The sequence below is a fragment of the Impatiens glandulifera genome, chromosome 7 (genome assembly GCF_907164915.1).
Source record: "Impatiens glandulifera chromosome 7, dImpGla2.1, whole genome shotgun sequence".
Lineage (NCBI taxonomy): Eukaryota > Viridiplantae > Streptophyta > Magnoliopsida > Ericales > Balsaminaceae > Impatiens > Impatiens glandulifera.
This window is the reverse complement of record NC_061868.1, coordinates 14,688,956-14,708,904: the sequence shown is the minus strand read 5'-3', so window position 1 is coordinate 14,708,904 and position 19,949 is coordinate 14,688,956. Positions and strand designations below refer to the sequence as shown.

At 28.6% G+C, this 19,949-nt stretch overlaps 2 protein-coding genes across 2 annotated transcripts; one reads left to right on the top strand and one right to left on the bottom strand.

Annotated features, from left to right (window-relative positions):
* The first annotated feature begins 5,174 nt into the window (after positions 1 to 5,174).
* Positions 5,175 to 9,377, top strand: LOC124945027 (protein disulfide-isomerase like 2-2-like). The gene is made up of 9 exons (XM_047485390.1): positions 5,175 to 5,391; positions 5,579 to 5,737; positions 6,634 to 6,747; positions 7,311 to 7,468; positions 7,786 to 7,885; positions 7,963 to 8,139; positions 8,223 to 8,368; positions 8,492 to 8,638; positions 9,055 to 9,377. The coding sequence occupies exons 1-9, from the start codon at positions 5,263 to 5,265 to the stop codon at positions 9,233 to 9,235; spliced, it is 1,311 nt and encodes a 436-aa protein (XP_047341346.1). The 5' UTR covers positions 5,175 to 5,262; the 3' UTR covers positions 9,236 to 9,377.
* A 2,331-nt stretch (positions 9,378 to 11,708) lies between these two features.
* LOC124910355 lies at positions 11,709 to 12,510 on the bottom strand. The gene has a single exon (XM_047450989.1). The coding sequence runs from the start codon at positions 12,445 to 12,447 to the stop codon at positions 11,845 to 11,847; it is 603 nt and encodes a 200-aa protein (XP_047306945.1). The 5' UTR covers positions 12,448 to 12,510; the 3' UTR covers positions 11,709 to 11,844.
* Positions 12,511 to 19,949: the final 7,439 nt, after the last annotated feature.

Genomic DNA, 19,949 nt, shown 5'->3' with positions numbered 1-19,949 from the left:
AACCTAGAAAAGAGGAATATGTTTGCAAGTTGAAGAAGTCCTTATATGGACTGAAATAGTCTCTGAGGCAGTGGTATAAGCGGTTTGTTAGATAAATTCATACCGGTTCGAATAAACCTAACTTAAACAAACTTCCCATGCAGGAACAAGAAACCGGACCGGATGAACAAAAGAAAACCAACTGAAGAAACCGAACCGGTCAAGCTACCAAACCGATCAAGAGTATTCGGCACGTGACCGCACAAAGGAAGGATCGGCCAAAGCTCAAAACCGGAACCATTATACAGCCGATCAATCCATAAGGCAATCATAACCGGAAGAAGTCCGGTTACTTCACTATCAAAAGACATTCGGCCAAGTCAAGTGGCCGACTAGTACAAGAAGACACTTTGGGTATCTATTGAGAATGATACCAAAGGAGCAGACTGAATACTTCCATATCCATGCAAGTCTGAGGAAAGCCTGTAGGCTGCAGAAGACAGTACTACCGGATCCTTCTACTTCGGGATAAGTCAGAAAGGAAATCTTCAAAGTACAGACAACTGTCCAAGCAGACAGTGCCTACATTGAGTAAAAGACAAACCCAGCAGGTCTGTCTTGCAAACCGGAAGAACAGACCGGCAGGTCTGAGACGACCGCAGGTCTGAGACACTGAGACACTGAATCACTGAATCACTGCATCTCTGATCAGCCAATCAGATTCAAGGCTTTGAAATATGACCGTTGGCATATTTCACCTATAAAAGGAGGCAGTTGCAGAAGAGTAAATGTGGGACAACAAGTTACGAAGTGAGATATTAAGTGAAACAAGTGAAGCGTTGAGAGCATTTACTACAAGTGATAACAGTGTGGTATTCTAAGAAAGCCTAAGTGCTAAATTCTAAGTGTGAGCTACAATTTCGGTGTAAATTGTAAGAGTGTTATCGAGCAGGAAATAAGTCTCGATCGAATTGTAATCGTATTCCTTAGTGAATATCCTTCTCGCGGTTTCGAGAGGAAGGGGTGACGTAGGAGTTTTATCTCCGAACATCCATAAAATCTGTTGTGTTATTTACTTTCTGTTGGCTTCATCACATAACCGACTAACTTAACCATACCGCTCCAAACCAACTCCCTACTGACCATACCGAAGATCCAGATAACCGAAACCGACCCACCATCCTTCAAATCTCCATCATCCGAAACCGACTCCGCCTATCATACACGTGTACCGCTTCAACTTGAAAGCAAACCTCTTCCGCGCTTGAACCTAGTTCAAGGGTTTGTGACAGGTTGTGTAGTATTGAAACCCCGGTGTTAATCTCTAACCGGATTAACCACCACCCTACGAGTAAGAACCGCTAACCGGTCCAACCCCCGGTCCACCAGCGGCGACCTAGATCCTAACACGGTTCGATAGCTACATGTTTAAGATTGGATATTCAAGGAGTCCGTATGACAATTGTGTCTACTACAACAAGTTCAAAGATGGTTCCTTCATCTATTTGGTATTGTATGTAGATGATATGTTTCTAGTTGCTGAGAAGAAGTTTGACATTCAAAAGTTGAAGGGACTACTCAGTATAGAATTCGAAATGAAGGATTTAGGTGCTGCTAAGAAAATTCTGGGAATGAAGATCTACAGAGATAGAAGTCATAAGAAGCTATTCTTGTCACATAAGGGATATATTCAGAAAGTTCTATCGAGGTTTGGAATGGCTACTCCTAAGCCCATTGATACTCTTAGTGCTTCAAATGCACATTTGTCTGTAGTATTTGCACCTAAATCATCTGAGGAGAAGGAATACATGTCACATGTTCCTTATGCTAGTGCAGTGGGAAGCTTGATGTATGTTATGGTTTGCACTAGACCGGATCTTGCACATGTTGTTAGTGTTGTCAGTAGGTTCATGGGAGACCCTGGTAAGGAACACTGGCAAGCAGTGAAGAGGATTTTCCGCTATCTCAGGGGTACATCTGATATTGGTCTCAGTTATGGTGGTGATAGCCAGTGTCTAGTATCTGGTTACTCAGACTCTAACTATGCTGGAGATGTAGACAGTAGAAGATCGATGACCGGTTATGTACTCACGCTTGGTGGTTCTATTGTGAGTTGGAAGGATACTCTGCAGCCGATAGTAACTTTGTCTACTACAAAGGCAGAATATATGACTTTGACAGAAGCTGCTAAGGAGGGAATCTGGTTGAAAGGATTGGTTAGTGACTTGGGTCTACACCACGATTAGGCTTCAGTGTACTGCGACAGTTTGAGTACAATATGCTTAACCAAGGATCAAGTTCACCATGAAAGAACAAAATACATTGATGTGAGGTACCATTTTCTGAGAAGTGAGAAGAAGATCAAGGTAAACAAAGTGGGGACTGCAGACAATCCAGCTGATATGTTTACCAAGCCGGTTCTGCAGAGCAAGTTTCAACACTGTTTGAACTTGCTCAATGTTAGAAGTTGTTGATTGCCCTTGAAGGGGTAAGGCCTAAGGCAGAGCAGGTCACATCTGGGCATTCAGTGTAATGCATCTGTTTTGTTTATTTGAGCATTCAGTATAATGCATCTGGCACATCTAGTATTTAAAGTACATCTGGTGCATATGGCTATCTGGGAAAATATTCAAGTCAAGGTGGAGATTTGTTGGTTTCTTTGCCTAGAATATTCTTTTTGGGTGTTTGTCTCACATAGGAAGTGAGCAAGAAAAATGTCTTGACCTGGCCCTATAAATAAAGGGCTTAGGTGTTAGTTTTCTCTAGAACTATTGAGTATCTATAATTCGTGTTAACAATTATAGTGGAATATTTTTCAGTGGCTCTGCCCGTGGATTAGTTAGTACTTTTGCTGGATACCACGTTAAATCGGGTGTCGCTTTCATTCTGTCTTTTACTATTATTATTATCATTGTTCTCGCATCCGTTATAACACCATTCATATTGGCCGATGAAGAAGGATACGAAGTTTGGATGGTTACAGGGACGGACCCAGAATTTCGAACTGGGTAGGCTTGAAAAAATTTTAGGATGGACTTAAAATAATAACGAGAAAATTTTGAAAAAAACAAGTATGTAAAAGTAAAGTTTTACCATTTTTGTAATAATTAGATAAAAAAACAATGAATTATATTAAATTATTTTAAGAAATTAAGGATAATGTCAAATTTTTACCGTAAAAAAAAATAAAATATAATTTAAAAAAAAAAAAATATTCGAGGTGGGCTCCGGCCCACCCGAGCCTCTATATAGATTCGTCTCTGGATGGTTAACCCTCGTTGCACTATTGTGGCTTTGTTTGAGCTTAATTAGTTAAAAAAAAATTATGTTGTATAATTAGGCAATTAAGGCATTTTAATTAAGTTTTTATAATATAATTGGATTAGAATAATGTTTCCTTTGTTTCTTTGGATTTAAAAAATAAAATTTGTTTGATATTTTTAACCCCACTTTATCATAATAAAAATGAAGAAAAAAAACTAATCAAAATTTATATCACTTAATTGGAGTCTCAATACATTATATATTTTTATAATAAATTATATAATTTAATATAAATAATATTTTTAAAAAAACTAACATAACCCATTAGATAATTCAAAACATTTTAAAACACCTTTAAGTGTACGTGAATTGGTGAATTTGATTAATGTGAGATTTGTCAATAACTTACTAAATTACCAACAAATAAATAACTTTAAAAACTAGCTTATACTTAAATATTTAGGTCGAATGGTCATAATGTGACTCCTTATTGAGAGTTAATTGAGATTTCGGTCCTCTTTTTTAAAGCCTCACAATTTGAAGTTCATTAGTGTTAAAGTTATACAAAATTAAGTTTTATATTTACGGTTTCAAATGTCGTTAACTTGTTATCGTGACATTTATAAATAAATAAATAAAATATTAATGTCATTAATTTAACTACCGAATTAAGAGTTTTTATTACCGAATTTCAGTGAGTTGATAATCAAAACCTTAACTTCGATAAAATTCGATAGTTAAATTAGTTATATCAATATTTTATGTTGGGTCAAATTATTTTGACTAACGTTATTTTAATAATGTATTAGTAAAACTTTGATTAAGAATGAAGCTAAGCCGTCTAATTGTTTTTGTGCAGGTGCATCAAAAATATACTAAGTTAGACTTGGCTTGAAACATGTTAATTAGACGTGTTGTTAGTTAGACGTGCACGGAACCTGATGTACTCTTGTACTATGGAGGCTTTCCAATGGGCGCTTGCCACGTGTCCATCTAGAAGATTCGACTGTTGGTGTCTGTCTTCTATTTATAGATCCTCAAGGACAACGGTCGACAGAGAGATACCGCAATCAGAGAGAGAGAGTAACAAGTTTTTACAAGCGTATCAGACTTACTGATTTCATAAGCCTTACATGCTATCAATCTAATACTCTTGCACTTTCTAATTTGTACATCTTCAAGTTCAAGAGAGAATCAAAATATGTCTCGTTGAGTGAAATTCTTAAACATATTGTAAGTTGAACAGAGTCTGTTTTGTTCAACAATTAGCTAGCTAGTAAACTGTATTTGATTCAAAGAAGTATAGTGAATCTTTCCGATGGTTGGAAGAAGGGGTGACGTAGGAGAGTTTGCTCCGAACATCCATAAACATTTTATTGTGTCTTTTTCATTCTGTCTTCTCTTTTCTCATTGGTTCTTAGCTTCAAACCTGAGCAAACGTTTCCGCACTTGAATCGCTTCAAGAGTTTGCAAGGTTTGTGAAGAATAGAAAGTGATATTAATCCGGATCTTTATCCTATCATTTTATCATTTTATTTATTTACTTATAAATTTCACGTAAATAATAAGTCCTATTTTCTATTTATAATTTTAAACATATAAATTTCACGTAAATAATAAATCTTATTTTCTCTAATTTTATAATTTTAAACAGGAATCCCACATTTTAAAGTTAAAAAAAAGTTGTCCAAATCTCAATTGATAATCCCAATTCAATTATTTTTATTATAATTTAAATATAGCAATATTTGATCACACATATATCAATCTTTAATATAAACTTTAATTACACAATTTATAACTTAAAATTGGTATATATTTAGGAAAAACAACGTGGCATGATGACGTGTCTAATTATCATTGGTTGTAACACGTAGCTCACCGGATTTGGGAGGGTTTTCTTCCCCTGCGAACCAAAGTTGTCTGCTCTGTTTTGATTCACCCGCGAAGAGAGACTCTCTGAAACTTGAGTGAGTGATTGTGTGTGTGAGAGAGTGAGACAGTGTGTGAGAGAGAAAGATGTATAAGCTATGGATCTTGGTGACATTGATTTCTTTGTCAACCTTTGAGCTCTGTTTACGTGCAGATGCATTGTATGGACCATCGTCTCCCGTAGTTCAGCTAACCTCCTCAAACTTTAAATCCAAGGTACACCCAGTTTTTTTTTCTTAAAGAAATATGTAGCAGATGCCAAAAAGGCCTTAATTTCAACCTAAGACTTTCTTCCTAATATCTGGGTTGCATTTTTTTTGGAATGAAACAGATTAGGGAATAATTTATGTCAGTTAAGTTTGCAGTTTGGTTGATTACTGACATGTTCTTGTATTCATGCCAGGTTCTTAATTCAAATGGGGTTGTTTTGGTTGAGTTTTTTGCACCATGGTGTGGTCACTGTCAATCTTTGACACCTATCTGGGAAAAGGCTGCTAAGGTCTTGAAAGGGGTTGTTACTGTTGCAGCACTTGATGCAGATGCTCATAAAAGTCTTGCTCAGGTTCATTGTAGTTGTGATTTAGAATTGCCTCAACTTTTTTTCTCAAATTTAAGTTGTTAAATCAGAGAATTGACAATAACTGTATGTTTAGTTGTTTAGTACCTGAGTAAATATTCAATTATGAGTGAGGTGTGTTTCCTGATGGATTGTGCCTTCTTTTTGCATTAGGTGCCAATAAGCTATTGGATTGTGTCCCTTTTTATTAGTATATAGGGGTGTATTGGATGGTTCTTTTAAAAAAAATGGTGTATTGGATATTGAAACTGTGCTTCCTTCATCTATGTTTCCCAATGTAGAAAAGCTTTATTTGCTAAATCATGGATAGGTGATACTATGAAAGCTATGGCAATTCAACTTGATTTTCAGGCGTGTTTAATAGCTTAAGATGTTAATTCTATAATCATTTCTGATTCATTCCACCTTGTTTCCTTCTTATATGGACAAACAAAGGAAATTCTACAGCCACTCAAGCTTCTCATTCCATCTCCTTTATTTAAACTTGTGCTGTCAGCCCAATGAACTTTGTATCTAGACAAGGCAAAATAGGATTTCAAGATCTCTTTTTTTTTTGCGAAAACAATATTCCTTCGTGTTGTATTACTGATTGTAACACTCCTTTTACTACAATATAACTGCACTACTTATTAGCAGAAAAAAAGTCATTTGTACTATGGCAGTCTCTCAAAGGCTTACATCAATGGTCAATGCTGCATTCAGAAATCTGAATGTTAACGTGACTTGGCATTTAACTAGTGTTCTTATACAATGGAAGGCCTATTTTTTGAACTGTTTTCCTTCTTATTTAATAGAAAGACATCTTAATGACTCTTATTACATGTTCTTATGTGGAGGACTGGTTATTTGTTGTTCTGATCATATGTTTTTATACTTTGTAGGAATATGGGATTAAAGGATTTCCAACAATAAAGGTTTTTGTTCCTGGGAAACCTCCTATTGATTACCAAGGAGCCAGGGAAGCAAAACCCATTGCAGATTTTGCATTTAAACAGGTTAGCATTGTTTGTCACATGAGCTTCAGAACCGCCATATATGATGTTTTTCATTTCCTTTGATTAGAAGTAGGTTTTCATTTATAAAAAGAGAGGAAGAGAAACAACTTTTCTTCATTTTGGAAGTATTCTTCTCAGTTTTTATGGCAATATGTCTGTTTTAGGATTGTGATACAAAAATGTAACTAGGGTTGAGAAAGGGAAATATGAAATAGATAAGAGAGAGGGAACTGAAATAGTTTCATTTGCAAGCTGAACAAGTGCTCACAGCCTATTTATATGCCTTACATACACATCTTCACATTACTTACAAATTTACCATATACCTTATTTACAAGATTGCCACTAACCCTTACCTAATTTTTCTTCCCTGTTAGTATATGCCATATTTTCAAGGGATAATGCTAAAACAAATGTATTTCCTGTAATGACTTCAATATGATGTTTTTTCTTTGTATGTCTTACACATGATCTAATAGTGTCTAATTGTGCTTAGAGAAAAATGTGCTAGATTTAGTTTTTGTTATTTATCCCATTCCTAACTTCTCTATTGTCACATTTAGGTAAAAGGACTTCTCAAGGACCGTTTGGATGGAAAGACTTCAGGAACGTCAAAAGAGAAATCAGAGCCTAGTGCATCAGTGGAATTAGATTCAAGCAACTTTGATGAATTGGTGATTAAAAGCAAAGATATCTGGATTGTAGAGTTTTTCGCTCCCTGGTAACTACTGGCTATTGAAAAATTCAGCAAGTTTCATTAGCAGTCTTGATATTGTTACTAAAGTAAAGTAAACAATTAATTGCTGTTTATCTGGCAAATTGGTGATCCTTTTACGAATCTCCAAAGATGATGCAACCTTTCTGGTTTTCTCTACTGATTGAAGATGATCTTTACTCACCCAATAGTGGTTAGAGTCTTGAACTAAGAGACTGAGGTCTCATGTTTGATTCCCACTTAAAGCACCTTGATTGAAATGAAATGTTGTGAATTAAGCATGAAACTCCACAACTAAATTTGTTAACACGATGTTTTTAAAGGTGTGGACACTGCAAGAATCTTGCTCCTGAGTGGAAGAAGGCTGCTAAGAACTTGAAAGGAAAGGTCAAGCTGGGTCACGTGGACTGTGATGCAGACAAGGTAATTCTTGGTTAGACGGATTTAACAGAATGAACTTAACTAGTTTCTCATTTAACTAATAAGGTGGGTTTTACCAGTCTCTGATGAGCAGATTCGATGTGAAAGGATTTCCCACCATCTTAGTATTCGGTGCCGACAAGGGAAGTCCGTCAACTTATGAAGGTGCAAGAACTGCCTCAGCAATTGAATCATTTGCTGAAGTGATCCTGGAAACAAATAGTTTGCCTGCTGAAGTCACAGAATTGACTGGCCCTGTAAGCATTTCTCCATTAGAAGCAAAAAATTCAGACTTTTCCATTTGGGTCTACTTAGTCTCTTTTATATATATTTTATTCAGGATGTGATGGATGAGAAGTGTGGTTCAGCAGCCATTTGTTTTATATCTTTCCTTCCTGACATTCTTGACTCTAAAGCTGAAGGAAGAAATAAATACCTAGAAATGTTGCTTTTCACAGCCGAGAAGTATAAGAGGAGTCCATACAGGTGAATATAACATAAGCAATTAAGAACTTTAATGAATTTAAAAAAAAAAACAAAATAGGAAAGAAAATCAGCTTATTTTTTCTGCTTGTACTTGATGTTGTTGCAATTCAACTGCCGTTGCAGTTTCGTGTGGGCGTCAGCAGGTAAGCAGGCGGATCTGGAGAAGAATGTAGGAGTTGGTGGATATGGTTATCCGGCAATGGTAGCTGTCAGTATGAAGAAAGGAGTGTATGTTCCTCTTCGGAGTGCATTTGAACGTGATCCCATAGTGTGAGTTTCCTTCATTTTCCTCTTTTTTTTCAGAAAAATGATTTTTCGATCTGAATGATAGTTTTGTATCCACTGTAGCTTAAGTGATAACAGTCTTGAACTTAAGAGGTTCATGTAGGATGTCTCCTATGTAATAAACTCTAGTCTAAAAATTATGATAGGGAAATCCTTGTTTTTTATTAGAAAACCATGGTTTATTTCTTGGAGAAAGTTAGCACGATTCCCCACTTCAATAGAGCGTTTTTAATGAGAATTGAACCCGAGAAAGACATTTTCCACTTGGGCTACATGTTAGGTTATAACTCCCACATTTGCACATTTGCAGTAGGAAAATCCAAAAATCTCCTTTATGAAAGTAAAAGAAATTTTAGGAAAATCCTAAAATGTGATTTTGATTTTATTTGTTTGTGTTTCAGAAAGTTTGTAAAGGAAGCTGGAGACGGAGGTAGAGGTAATTTGCCACTTGGTAACTCCCCGGTTATTTTGAAGACTGAAGCTTGGGATGGTAAAGACGGAGAAATTATCGAAGAAGACGAATTCTCCCTTGAAGAACTTATGGGCGGGAGTGAGGAAACCGCGACCAAAGATGAGTTGTAAGATAGATATAGTTTATGGAGAGGATTTCTGGTATTTACGGCAAACAATTTTATGTGGTATTTGGTTAAGTGTATGTTTAAAGATTATTATGGATAAAGTAATTGTTTGAATTTTTCCTTATTAAACTTATTTTCAGTGTACACTTTTTTTTCTTTCTGGATATTGACTTATCCTGTTCAATGAATAATTGAAGAAAGTTCAGCCAAAGTTTTTGTGAATCTTTATAATTATTTGCTAGATGGTAAGAACTGTTTTTTTTTTCTTTTTAGTAGGCAAGAATTAAACCTATTTTGCTTTCGAAGTCATGAAGTCAACTCTAATAGAGTTGAAGTATTCAGCAGTAATAATATTTTTTTCAAACAAGTAAGGATATTAAAATTATTCATTAGTTCAATTTAAAAAAAAAAACTTTTTTTTTGTATAAATATAATTTGTTATCAAATAATAGTGTTTTAATGGGTTTTTTCATGTATATTTTAAAACATTATGTACAAAGATAAATAGTAAGTTATTTAATGATATTAGAAAAAATAAAAGAAAACTCACCAAATATGAAAATAAGAAAAAAAAATAACTAACAGGTTGAGTTTTTAGAACCTCAAACACCACAGATTTTACGAATGAATTTTAAAATCGTAATAATAATAACATTATAAATAATATATATCGGACGACTATGATTATTGAAATGTTCGACAGTTTCTTTCGAATAAGATAGTTATCAAAAAAAATAATCGAGAGATGATTACCTACAAATTTAAAGTTGTCATTATCAGTTTAAATATTCAAAACTCAAATATTACAAAAATGAATATCAGTCATACTTCGTAAAACTCCACTATATACTAGTCACATCTCAATATAAAAATAAATGAGTTATCGATTGAATCGAGAATTTAGATAGAATATTTTGACTTCCAAAATTCCAACAAAAATAATACAAGCTCTGTACTAAGCTTAATCCCAACCCAACAGAAATATTATCAAATCAAATAAGTAGGAATCCCAATATTAAAAAATAATAATTTTTTTATTAGTAGTAGACATTGCATATTTTGTCTTTAGGATTCAATTTTTCAAAAGTGTCATCTTAATTTTAATTTTAATTTCTAAAACTTGAAATTTCTCTTACATAATGCAAGTCTCTTAACTTTAATTTATAGCTCCGTGTGAACCAAAATTAAAACTGAGTTTTGAAAGAAAAAAAATTCACCCACATGTTTAGTCTTCTTGAAATCAAAATAACATTTTCTTAATTATAGATTCGGATAGCATCCTTCATTCAAGAATAAAAATAAAAAAAAATAACAATTTCTTAACTATTTGGTCTACTATTTGAATAATTCAAACTCTAATGTGTGTTGACTTACTAACTTTGGTAGTTTTTTTTAGGTTAAGAATTCTATTTTTCTTTTACAGAAGATGTTCAAAATTGAGCTTATTTGAAAAGAATAAGATAAAAATACTCTTATTTTTTGTTTGTATTTTTTAAATAAATTTATTTGAAAATATTTATTTGTATGTACCATTAAATTGTTAATTTGAATGAGATAATATTCTAAAAAACAGATATTCATAAATTTATTAGTATTTTTTTCCTTATAAATTCAAAATTAAGTTTAAAAAATATTTCAAAATAGAACAGGAAAGGTCAAGCTTTCACATAAATGTAGACTTAAAAAGACCATAATTGTTCATTAAAAAAATAAAGAATAAGGTCAAGCTTTCAGAAGAGGTGTTACAAAACTTAAAATAAGACCATCATTGTCTTCATTCCATATCCAACCACCAAGCAAATCATCTTATATAAATAATTATATATTATTTTTTTCTGGGCATTTGACTAATTCAGACTAATTTATTTACTTTTTATTTTTGTATTTTCAAGTCAATGGAACTTGTGAATCCTCTATTTTCAATTTTTTTGAATTAGTCAAATATATATTTGAAATGTTTATTTGATTTTTTTTTAAAGAAGAGTTACTAAAAATAATTTTGAGACATTTTTAGATATCTTTCTATAATTTGTTTAAATTTCTTACATTTTAAGTGATATATAAATATCATAAATAAACATGTCTGATTCATGTTAAATATTTTGACACAAATTACTAAACGGATCAAGTTATGTTTAATATCGCTCAACCCGAACTCGTTAACCTAAAACTAACTTGAATCGCCACCTCTACTATAATCATAGATAATCAAATAAATTTTTAAAAAAACTTATAATTACAATAACTTTTATAAAAGCTAACAAATGTGACAAAACTTAGGGTTCATAAATATGATTTAAGAGGCAATATGTAACTTTCCTATCAGCTTTGATTATATATTTATTATCTAAAAATGGTCCCTTTTTTGACAGTGTAGCCTTTACCATGCATAATCAATTTTGTCCTAATTCATTCCAAAACTGAAATTGTTATTTTATTTTTGCTATTATTAGAATGAAAAGAGATGAAATTTAGTTAAGCACTTTCAATTTCAAACCCATTTTATAAGATAAAAAAATTATTACAATTTTACATCTCTACAAAGGATTATTATTCTAACAAAGCATCTTATGCATTTTCTATTATATGATCAACCAAAAACAAAAATAAAAATCAAACCCCCCAAATTCCCCAAATCTTTTCTCCAATGAAGTTCACAATCTTTCTAACCGGACCGGTCTTATCTTGTTCTTCCATCGCCGGCACCAGCGCCGTCGCCGGAAAACCACTCCCGCCGTCGGGTCGACTCAGATCAACTCGTTTCGACTCAGTCAAGTCAATTCCAGACATCTCCTCTGTACTATCTAGTGCGTGAAAAACACGCTTTCCTTTCTTTCCATTCCTTTTCTTCTTATTCTTCTTCTGATTAAAAACCCAATCTTCATAAACTTCCAAAATTTCATGAATCAATTCACGATTAGGCGATTTATCCCATCGTACCCAATAACTCATATAACATCTAAAACAATTACAATCGGATTTCGTTGAATGGTCACCGCCGCTTCCACCGCCGCAAGCGATGGAGAAAGATGGTGTCTTTGAGGCAACGCCGGCGCCGGCGCAAGAAATGAGATAAACAAGAACTTCCCTGTCTTCAGGAGAAAGTGCGATGGTTAGGGTTAGTATGGTGGCCGGGAGTAGAGAAAGACGGTCGGTGATCGACGGCGACGGCGACGGCGATGATGGATGGACTTTTCCTTTGTAGAGCTTCTTCATGGCTAAGTAATGTTCAGACTGGAGAGAGAGAGATAAGAAAGATAGAGAGAGAAGGAGAAAATAGATTATTTAGAGACTTTAGACCACTTTTTATTTGAATTTTATACTAATTTAAAATTATTATTTATTAATTTTTTCAAAATAATAAAAATTTATTGTAATCACATATAACACATCAACAAAAGGAGTGGAGAATCTTACAGCTCAGCTGCAAAAAAATGCTTGTTTTAAGTAAATTCTATCCTTTTAAAGTATTGGAACCCAAATTAAATTCAATAATATTTTTAATATTTAATCAATTATTATTTTATTTAATATTTGTTTTTGAGATTTGATTTTCATTAATAACACTATGTATATTATGGATTCTTGATAATAAAGAAGTGATGATTTTATTTTGCATACAAATAATAATTTTATGAAAATTTATATTAATAAATTCATTTACATCCATAGAGTTAAATGATTTATTTATTTTCTGGGTTTATTTTAGATTTATTAGAATCCATATTAGATACTCTTTATATGATATTGGTTGAAATATTAAAATGAGACTTGGATTTTAATGATATTTTTATAAATGATTTCAAACAAAAAAATTTCCCTTAGAATAATGTTTCTAAGAACTTATTGATAGAAGATTGATATTAATGAGAAGTTGATTTGAGATTTTTCAATAGAAAATATTTTGTTTTATTTGTTCAAATAATGATGAGTAGTTTGATTCATTCTTAATAATTAATTTAATAAAAAAAATCCCATATGCACTTGGGATAATTTGTGTTTGAGTATAAAAACACTTTGAATAGAAAAATTTCCTGTTGTGTAATGATAGTTTTCTTAATTTAAAAAAAAAAAAATTGTATTTAAGTCTAGATAATATTGATATCTCGAACAATAAGTTAAACTTAATGTGGCTTCAATAAATTTTCATATATATATTATTCCACATATATATAAATTTGGACCGATATTGATTCTAAAATGTTGAGAGATTTTGGTGAATTTTTTTTATAAAAGGTATTAATATATAATAGAAAGATTTTTTTTATAAAATCAAATTGAAGATATTTTAATTAATTTAAAGGATGAATATATACTTGATCAAAAGATATAAATTATTTAAATAAAATAAAATTAGTATAAATTAGGGATAATTGATATTTTTCTTTAATTGTGTGTCAATTATAATATAACTTTTTAAAATATATCTTTAAAATAGATAGTGTATGATTTGATCAAATTTTATTGATTTATTTATGAATTCTCAATATAAATTTAATTTTCATTTAAAAGTATATATATTAATAAAAGTTTATTTAAAGGTATATATATTAAACTTTTGCTATGAGAGAGAGTTAATTATTTTTTTTAAAATAATATTTATTAATTAAATATTTATATTTTCTCTTTTCTCTCTTCTTTCAATTTTATTAATTAAATACTCATTTTATCTCTTTCTATTTTCTTCCTTTATCTATTAAATTTCTCTTTTCTCTTTTCATCTTCTATCCTCTGTCAGTTTGTTCTATTATATCCTCTTTCAATTTGTTCTATTATAATGTTTTGTGAAGAGTTTATTTTATTATAATAGGTTTTCTAATTTTATAAAAAAAAAATTACTAGAATATGTGTAATGTTTTTGTGGAGTTTTTTTTTTTTTTTTGTGTTTTTTAATATAAACAAAAATGAAATTAACCGGCTTCTATTTAATCTTTGATCCATGATTTATAATTTTTAATATAAATAAATATTATTATAAACTAAATTACTTTATACATTACAATATTTAAGTATTAGTCTCTAAAAACCAAATAATTTTAAAATAATCTATGTTATATAGAAAAAAGGATAAATAGTAAAAATAAAAAAGAAATAGATAAAATGAGATAAATTAATTAATTAATAATAAAAAAGAAGAAAAGTAAAATAAATATAAGATTTAAAAAAAATATCCATATTTCTAATAGAGGATAGATGAATCAATTTTTAATAGTAGATACGTTTTAATGAACTTTTATTAGTTAATATATTTATACGTCTATTTATACGTACATTCTGTAAGAAAACTAAATCAATTAGTTAATTGTATCTTTAAAAAAAATAAAATAATATATTCTGTAAAAAGTAAAATAAAATAACTAAAATTAACCATTAGAAAACTAAATCAACAAAACAAAATATAAAAAGGACAGAAAAAATTGCTTGAAAAGAGAGAAATCCACACCCATTTTATTTTTTGTATCAAATAACCCCCATCAAATGAAAATGATGTATGTTTGTTTTATGAAGTAATTTCAAAAGAAATTAAATAATAACTATAATATATATAATACAAGTGTTCATTCTTAAAAAATAGAAGTAAATTTGCAACTATAGTTATTAAAAGGTGTAAGACAAATAATTAAATTGTCAAAAGTTGTAGCACAATTAATTAAATTATCCATTGGCATTGATCATGCTAGAAAATCTTCTTTTTATATCTTTAACTTTATATCTTGTTTAATTTTAGTATGATATAGATGAGTTTGGTAAGAGATATGTTCCTCTATATCTCACCCCAATTTTTTTTTTTTTTTTGAAAATTGAGATATTTTTAAGTTTGAAGATCATACCTAATTATATGTACTAGAAAAATAACTAAATAAAGTGCAAATTGTAAATCACTTGAAGATGTGAATGTGTAGGATTAGGACAGGATGTGATGTTATCATTTGAATAATCTCCACATGTGACATGAAACCAATATAATTTAGATGTTATAAATAATATTTGTATTTATATTAAAACCTATTTTAATTAAAATAATTCTAATATATATAGTTTAATAAATAAAAATATTTATTAGAAAGTGGTATAAATTAGTAAAATAAAATTTAAATATACAACACACATGTAACAACTGAAGTTGATCATAAGTGTGTTAAACCAAACAAAATAAAATTATCATGTTAATTTTGTTCAATTATGTTGGATTATCATTTGTCTATTTTGAAATTGACATCTCTAATATCATGTAAAGCAATAAAGTATCAATTCTCGTGAAAATGCTTAGTTAAATTTAAGCTAAAATGATCTTATCTTAGTAAATATTATATATCTTAGTAAATTTTACATACGAAACTCTTGAGAATAAAATAAAATAAGTAAGAAATATTGAAATAGACTGAATTACGAAAACATATATATGAAGTCATTTCGAAAGTTAACTCACTAATAGATGTTCTTAAAGAGGCGGACCATAGTTGAGGTGTGGAACCTCGAGTAAACAAGAGAGTACGCGGTTATAAAAGTAATGAGAAATAATATGATGACTCTCCATGTATTTCAAAGAGCATAAAGAATAAGTGAATTGATCTAACTTGGAAAATAACCACATCTTTTCAAAAAAATAACTAATCAAGAAGCTCATTAATTACACTAACAAGAACACATAACAATTGAAAAATTATTGAAAATTCTGAAATAAAAAATACAAACTGACGCAAAGTTTAAGAAAAAAAAATATACAAATCATCCTATAATATTCTATTGTTTGTTGACTGTTTGTTGACGATTGGTAGAGCTTAAAAGTTTAATCTCATTTTTTGTTTTATTTTCTATTATTGTCACTTAAAATATTTTATTGGTTGCTCTATAATTAATAATTAAACTAGGCTAATAATGAACATAAAAAAACAAAGTTCGAAGTAAATAACATGGAAATTCCTAAAAATAATTAAAGAACAGCGTATAATATGGGTGTGTTTCCTCTTTTTCAAAAAAAAGTGAAACATATAGCCGTCTTTGACCATAGAAAGAAGAGAAATAAAGATGCATACGCCTTTGACTCATTTAAACTATTAATTTAGCAAATAATAAAATAAAATTAGTACTTCTTTTTAATATATACACATTTATTTAAACTACTAAAAAATATTGTTATTACAAAACAATAATGAAATGGTTGAAATGAAACTATTAATTGCAGCCAATGAGTTTTGATTCTTGAATTTGAATGATTTTCTCTTTATTATTTTTTGCTTAGAACTTGGATTTGAATGAGCAGATAGAAAATTGTGTAAAAAACAGTATTTTAATGACAATTTTTTTTCTTTTTTTTTTTGTCTAGAAAACAGTATTATAATACTCAATAACATGTCAAGGTTTTCACCAACTTTGATTTAATAATTATATCCACAAGACTACAAGAGCTTTCAAAGCCTCTCAATTAGATAATGATCCCAATGTGAGATTAATTGTTTGTTTGAAAAGATAATTTGTTTACAAATTATGGACTATTTGATAATTTTGATTCATTTGAACTATTTATATATATTACTAACATCATGATACCAAACAAATATAATGACAAATTATTATTGTAGTTAAACATCTAATGAAATCATATTTTCCACTATTGGGTGTTATACATAAAATCTCATAATAAGTAATAAAACATATTATAATATCACTTATCAAATTTTATTTTATTTTTGTTTTGAATGTAAAAAAAATAGTATGACATTTATTGTCATGATTTTTAACTTAAAGAATTTTAAATGATAATCGAACTCGTGATATTTATTCTTGTATGAACCTATACTTTTTATAATTACATAAATTATATATCAAAATTATTTAGCCACTTTCTATTTTTATTTTTCTTCTCATAGCTATATTTTATTGGGTATTGAAAATGTTATAATTAAATATCAAATTGAACTTTGCACCCTCCCCAAGAGTCTCTTGGCAACAATTTTATTACTTTTTTTTATATATTTCTTTTGTTGAATTTTTGTCAATAAATATTAATTAAATGAGAGTTAATTAACATTACTTTTCATTTGTGTTAAACTGTTTTCATATGTTTGGATATTCCTTCTCGTGAACTTTGTTATGTTGTAATTGTTTAAAGTTGGGATAACTTAATCCTTGCATAATCTTCGCATGATGACATTTAGTAATTTTGTTTTAACATTTTAATGAATACTTATTTGATTTTTTAAAATTTACTTATCACACCTAATCTATAAATTTAATGATACATTTTAGAGTTCTTTTATCTCGTAATCAAGTCTATGAAACCGATGTGTGATTACAGATATTTTATATACATCCGGAAAAAACATTAATTCTATTGACCATAGTGAATTCATATTCATAAATCAAACCATGAATCATATTGATATTATTGTAAAACTATAGGTTGAAACCTATCTTGAAAATGAATTTAGTCAAGTTTTAATAATAAGTGTAATAAAATCATAAAATTCAAACAACAAGATTGTTAATAGTTGATGAAGTATTTTTAGTCTTATATCCAAATTGTAATAAAATTGTTCAAAAATATCTCCAACTTTCATATAAGAAAATTTCACTACTTATTTATACAACTATAAAATTAAAACTATTATATATATATATATATATATATATATATATATATATATATATATATATATATATATATATATATAGCCAACTTTTAGAAAATTTTCCAAACAAGACCTTAAAATATGACCTCTATGATGACAATATATTGACATGATTCTTAATTTGTAGAGCTGGCCGATAGTGAAACCACAAGGTTGGTAGGTGGAAATTGTATCTACCACCATTAATGCAAATAATATAAATATTGACCATATTTTAAAGGGAAAATTATCTAGGCCTCAAACTATCTCGTTCACTTTTGGTCCTCAAATTAATTTTTGAAACAAATCTTCCCTTCAAATTTTATAAAGGTCACCGGTAGCCTTCCGTCAACTTTTTGGTTAAACCTAACTATTTAAATTTAAAATATTTTTTTTATATATTATCTTTAATCTTATATTTTATATTTATATATATAATTATTAAATCGCTTATATATAATATTATATATATATATTATTATTAAATTTTATATAATTATCAAATCTTTTATATAATAAATAAATAATATATATATTATTTATTTTTATCTATATATATAATTTATATATATTATCTTTAACTAATTTATATATAATATTTATATAATATATATTTTAAAAAATAATTTAAGTGTTAAAAGTATTTAAGTAGTTAGAAGGTTACATTACTTTTAATCTTTCAAATTATTTTTAATATATATATTAATAAATTATTTTTAATATATATAAAACAAAGTTTAAAAATAAATTATATGGATTATCCCTAATCATTAATTATATATATATATATATATATAAATAAATTTATATAATTTATAGAATATATATTTTACAAAATAATTTGAAAAATTAAAAGTAATTGTAACCTTCTAACTACTCAAATACTTTTAACACTTAAATTATTTTTTAAAATATATATTATATAAATATTATATATAAATTAGTTGAAGATAATATATATAAATTATATATATAGATAAAAATAAATAATATATATATTATTTATTATATAAAAGATTTAATAATTATATAAAATTTAATAATATATATAATATTATATATAAGCGATTTAATAATTATATATAAAAATATAAAATATAAGATTAAAGATAATATATAAAAAAATAATATTTTAAACTTAAACTTAACTAAAAAGTTGACGGAAATGGCCACCGGTGACCTTTATAAAAGTTGAAGGGACAATTTGTTTCAAAAATTAATTTGAGGGCCAAAAATGAGCGATCGAGATAGTTCGAGGGCCGCCCAGGTAATTTGCCCTATTTTAAACTTCAATTTTTTTTATTTTTTTTACAAATATTTTTAATATATATATACTATTATATTTTAAGTTTTAATAACTTTAATTTTATTAATCTTAATACTTTATCTTGATAAATTAAAATAATTTATTACAAAAATATATTCGAAAAATTAAAATAATTTATTACAAAAATATATTCGAAAAATTAAAATAATTTATTACAAAAATATATTCGAAAATTTAACGAGGATCTTTATTTGATCTATAATGTCATGTTCTAGATCTAAATATATATCAATTTTTCTGAATTGTCTTGTGAGGATTATATCTTAAACTTTCTATCAAAAATTCTTAAATATTTTTGAAAGAACAAATATTTATATTCAGTTTTAATATACAAATTTATTATTCGTTCCATTAATAAAAATTATAAATAATGTGTTTATTTTATACATATATTACTCACCTATTATAGATGTTTAAATAAGTTTTTAAACTTTGTATTTTAATAAAGTTTAATCTTAATTATAATAAAAATTAATATATAATTACTAAATAAAATATGTTGAAATTAGTTCAAACATTAACTATTTGATTTAAATTGAAATAGGAAAAATTGCGCTCCACTTAGACAAGTCTCAGCTAATTCATCAACGAAAAATTAGTAGAGTTGTTCGGAATAATATGATTATTTTTTAATTTTGAATAATAATTATTTGTTATTATAACTTATTAACTAGCTAGTTAAGATAGTTTAGTAGATATGTATTTTTATAAAAGTTTCAGTTTTGATTCAAAATAAAAACACATTAAAACGAGAGTAATGGAGATAAATGTTTGTGTTA

What these genes read in the sequence shown, in the direction of transcription:
- LOC124945027 (XM_047485390.1), top strand. Translation starts at nt 5,263, where the DNA reads ATGTATAAGCTATGGATCTTGGTGACATTGATTTCTTTGTCAACCTTT. An exon ending in CTCATAAAAGTCTTGCTCAG is followed by an intron (nt 5,738 to 6,633) that starts GTTCATTGTAGT and finishes TATACTTTGTAG; the next exon opens with GAATATGGGATTAAAGGATT. An exon ending in TATAAGAGGAGTCCATACAG is followed by an intron (nt 8,369 to 8,491) that starts GTGAATATAACA and finishes CTGCCGTTGCAG; the next exon opens with TTTCGTGTGGGCGTCAGCAG.
- LOC124910355 (XM_047450989.1), bottom strand. Translation starts at nt 12,447, where the DNA reads ATGAAGAAGCTCTACAAAGGAAAAGTCCATCCATCATCGCCGTCGCCG.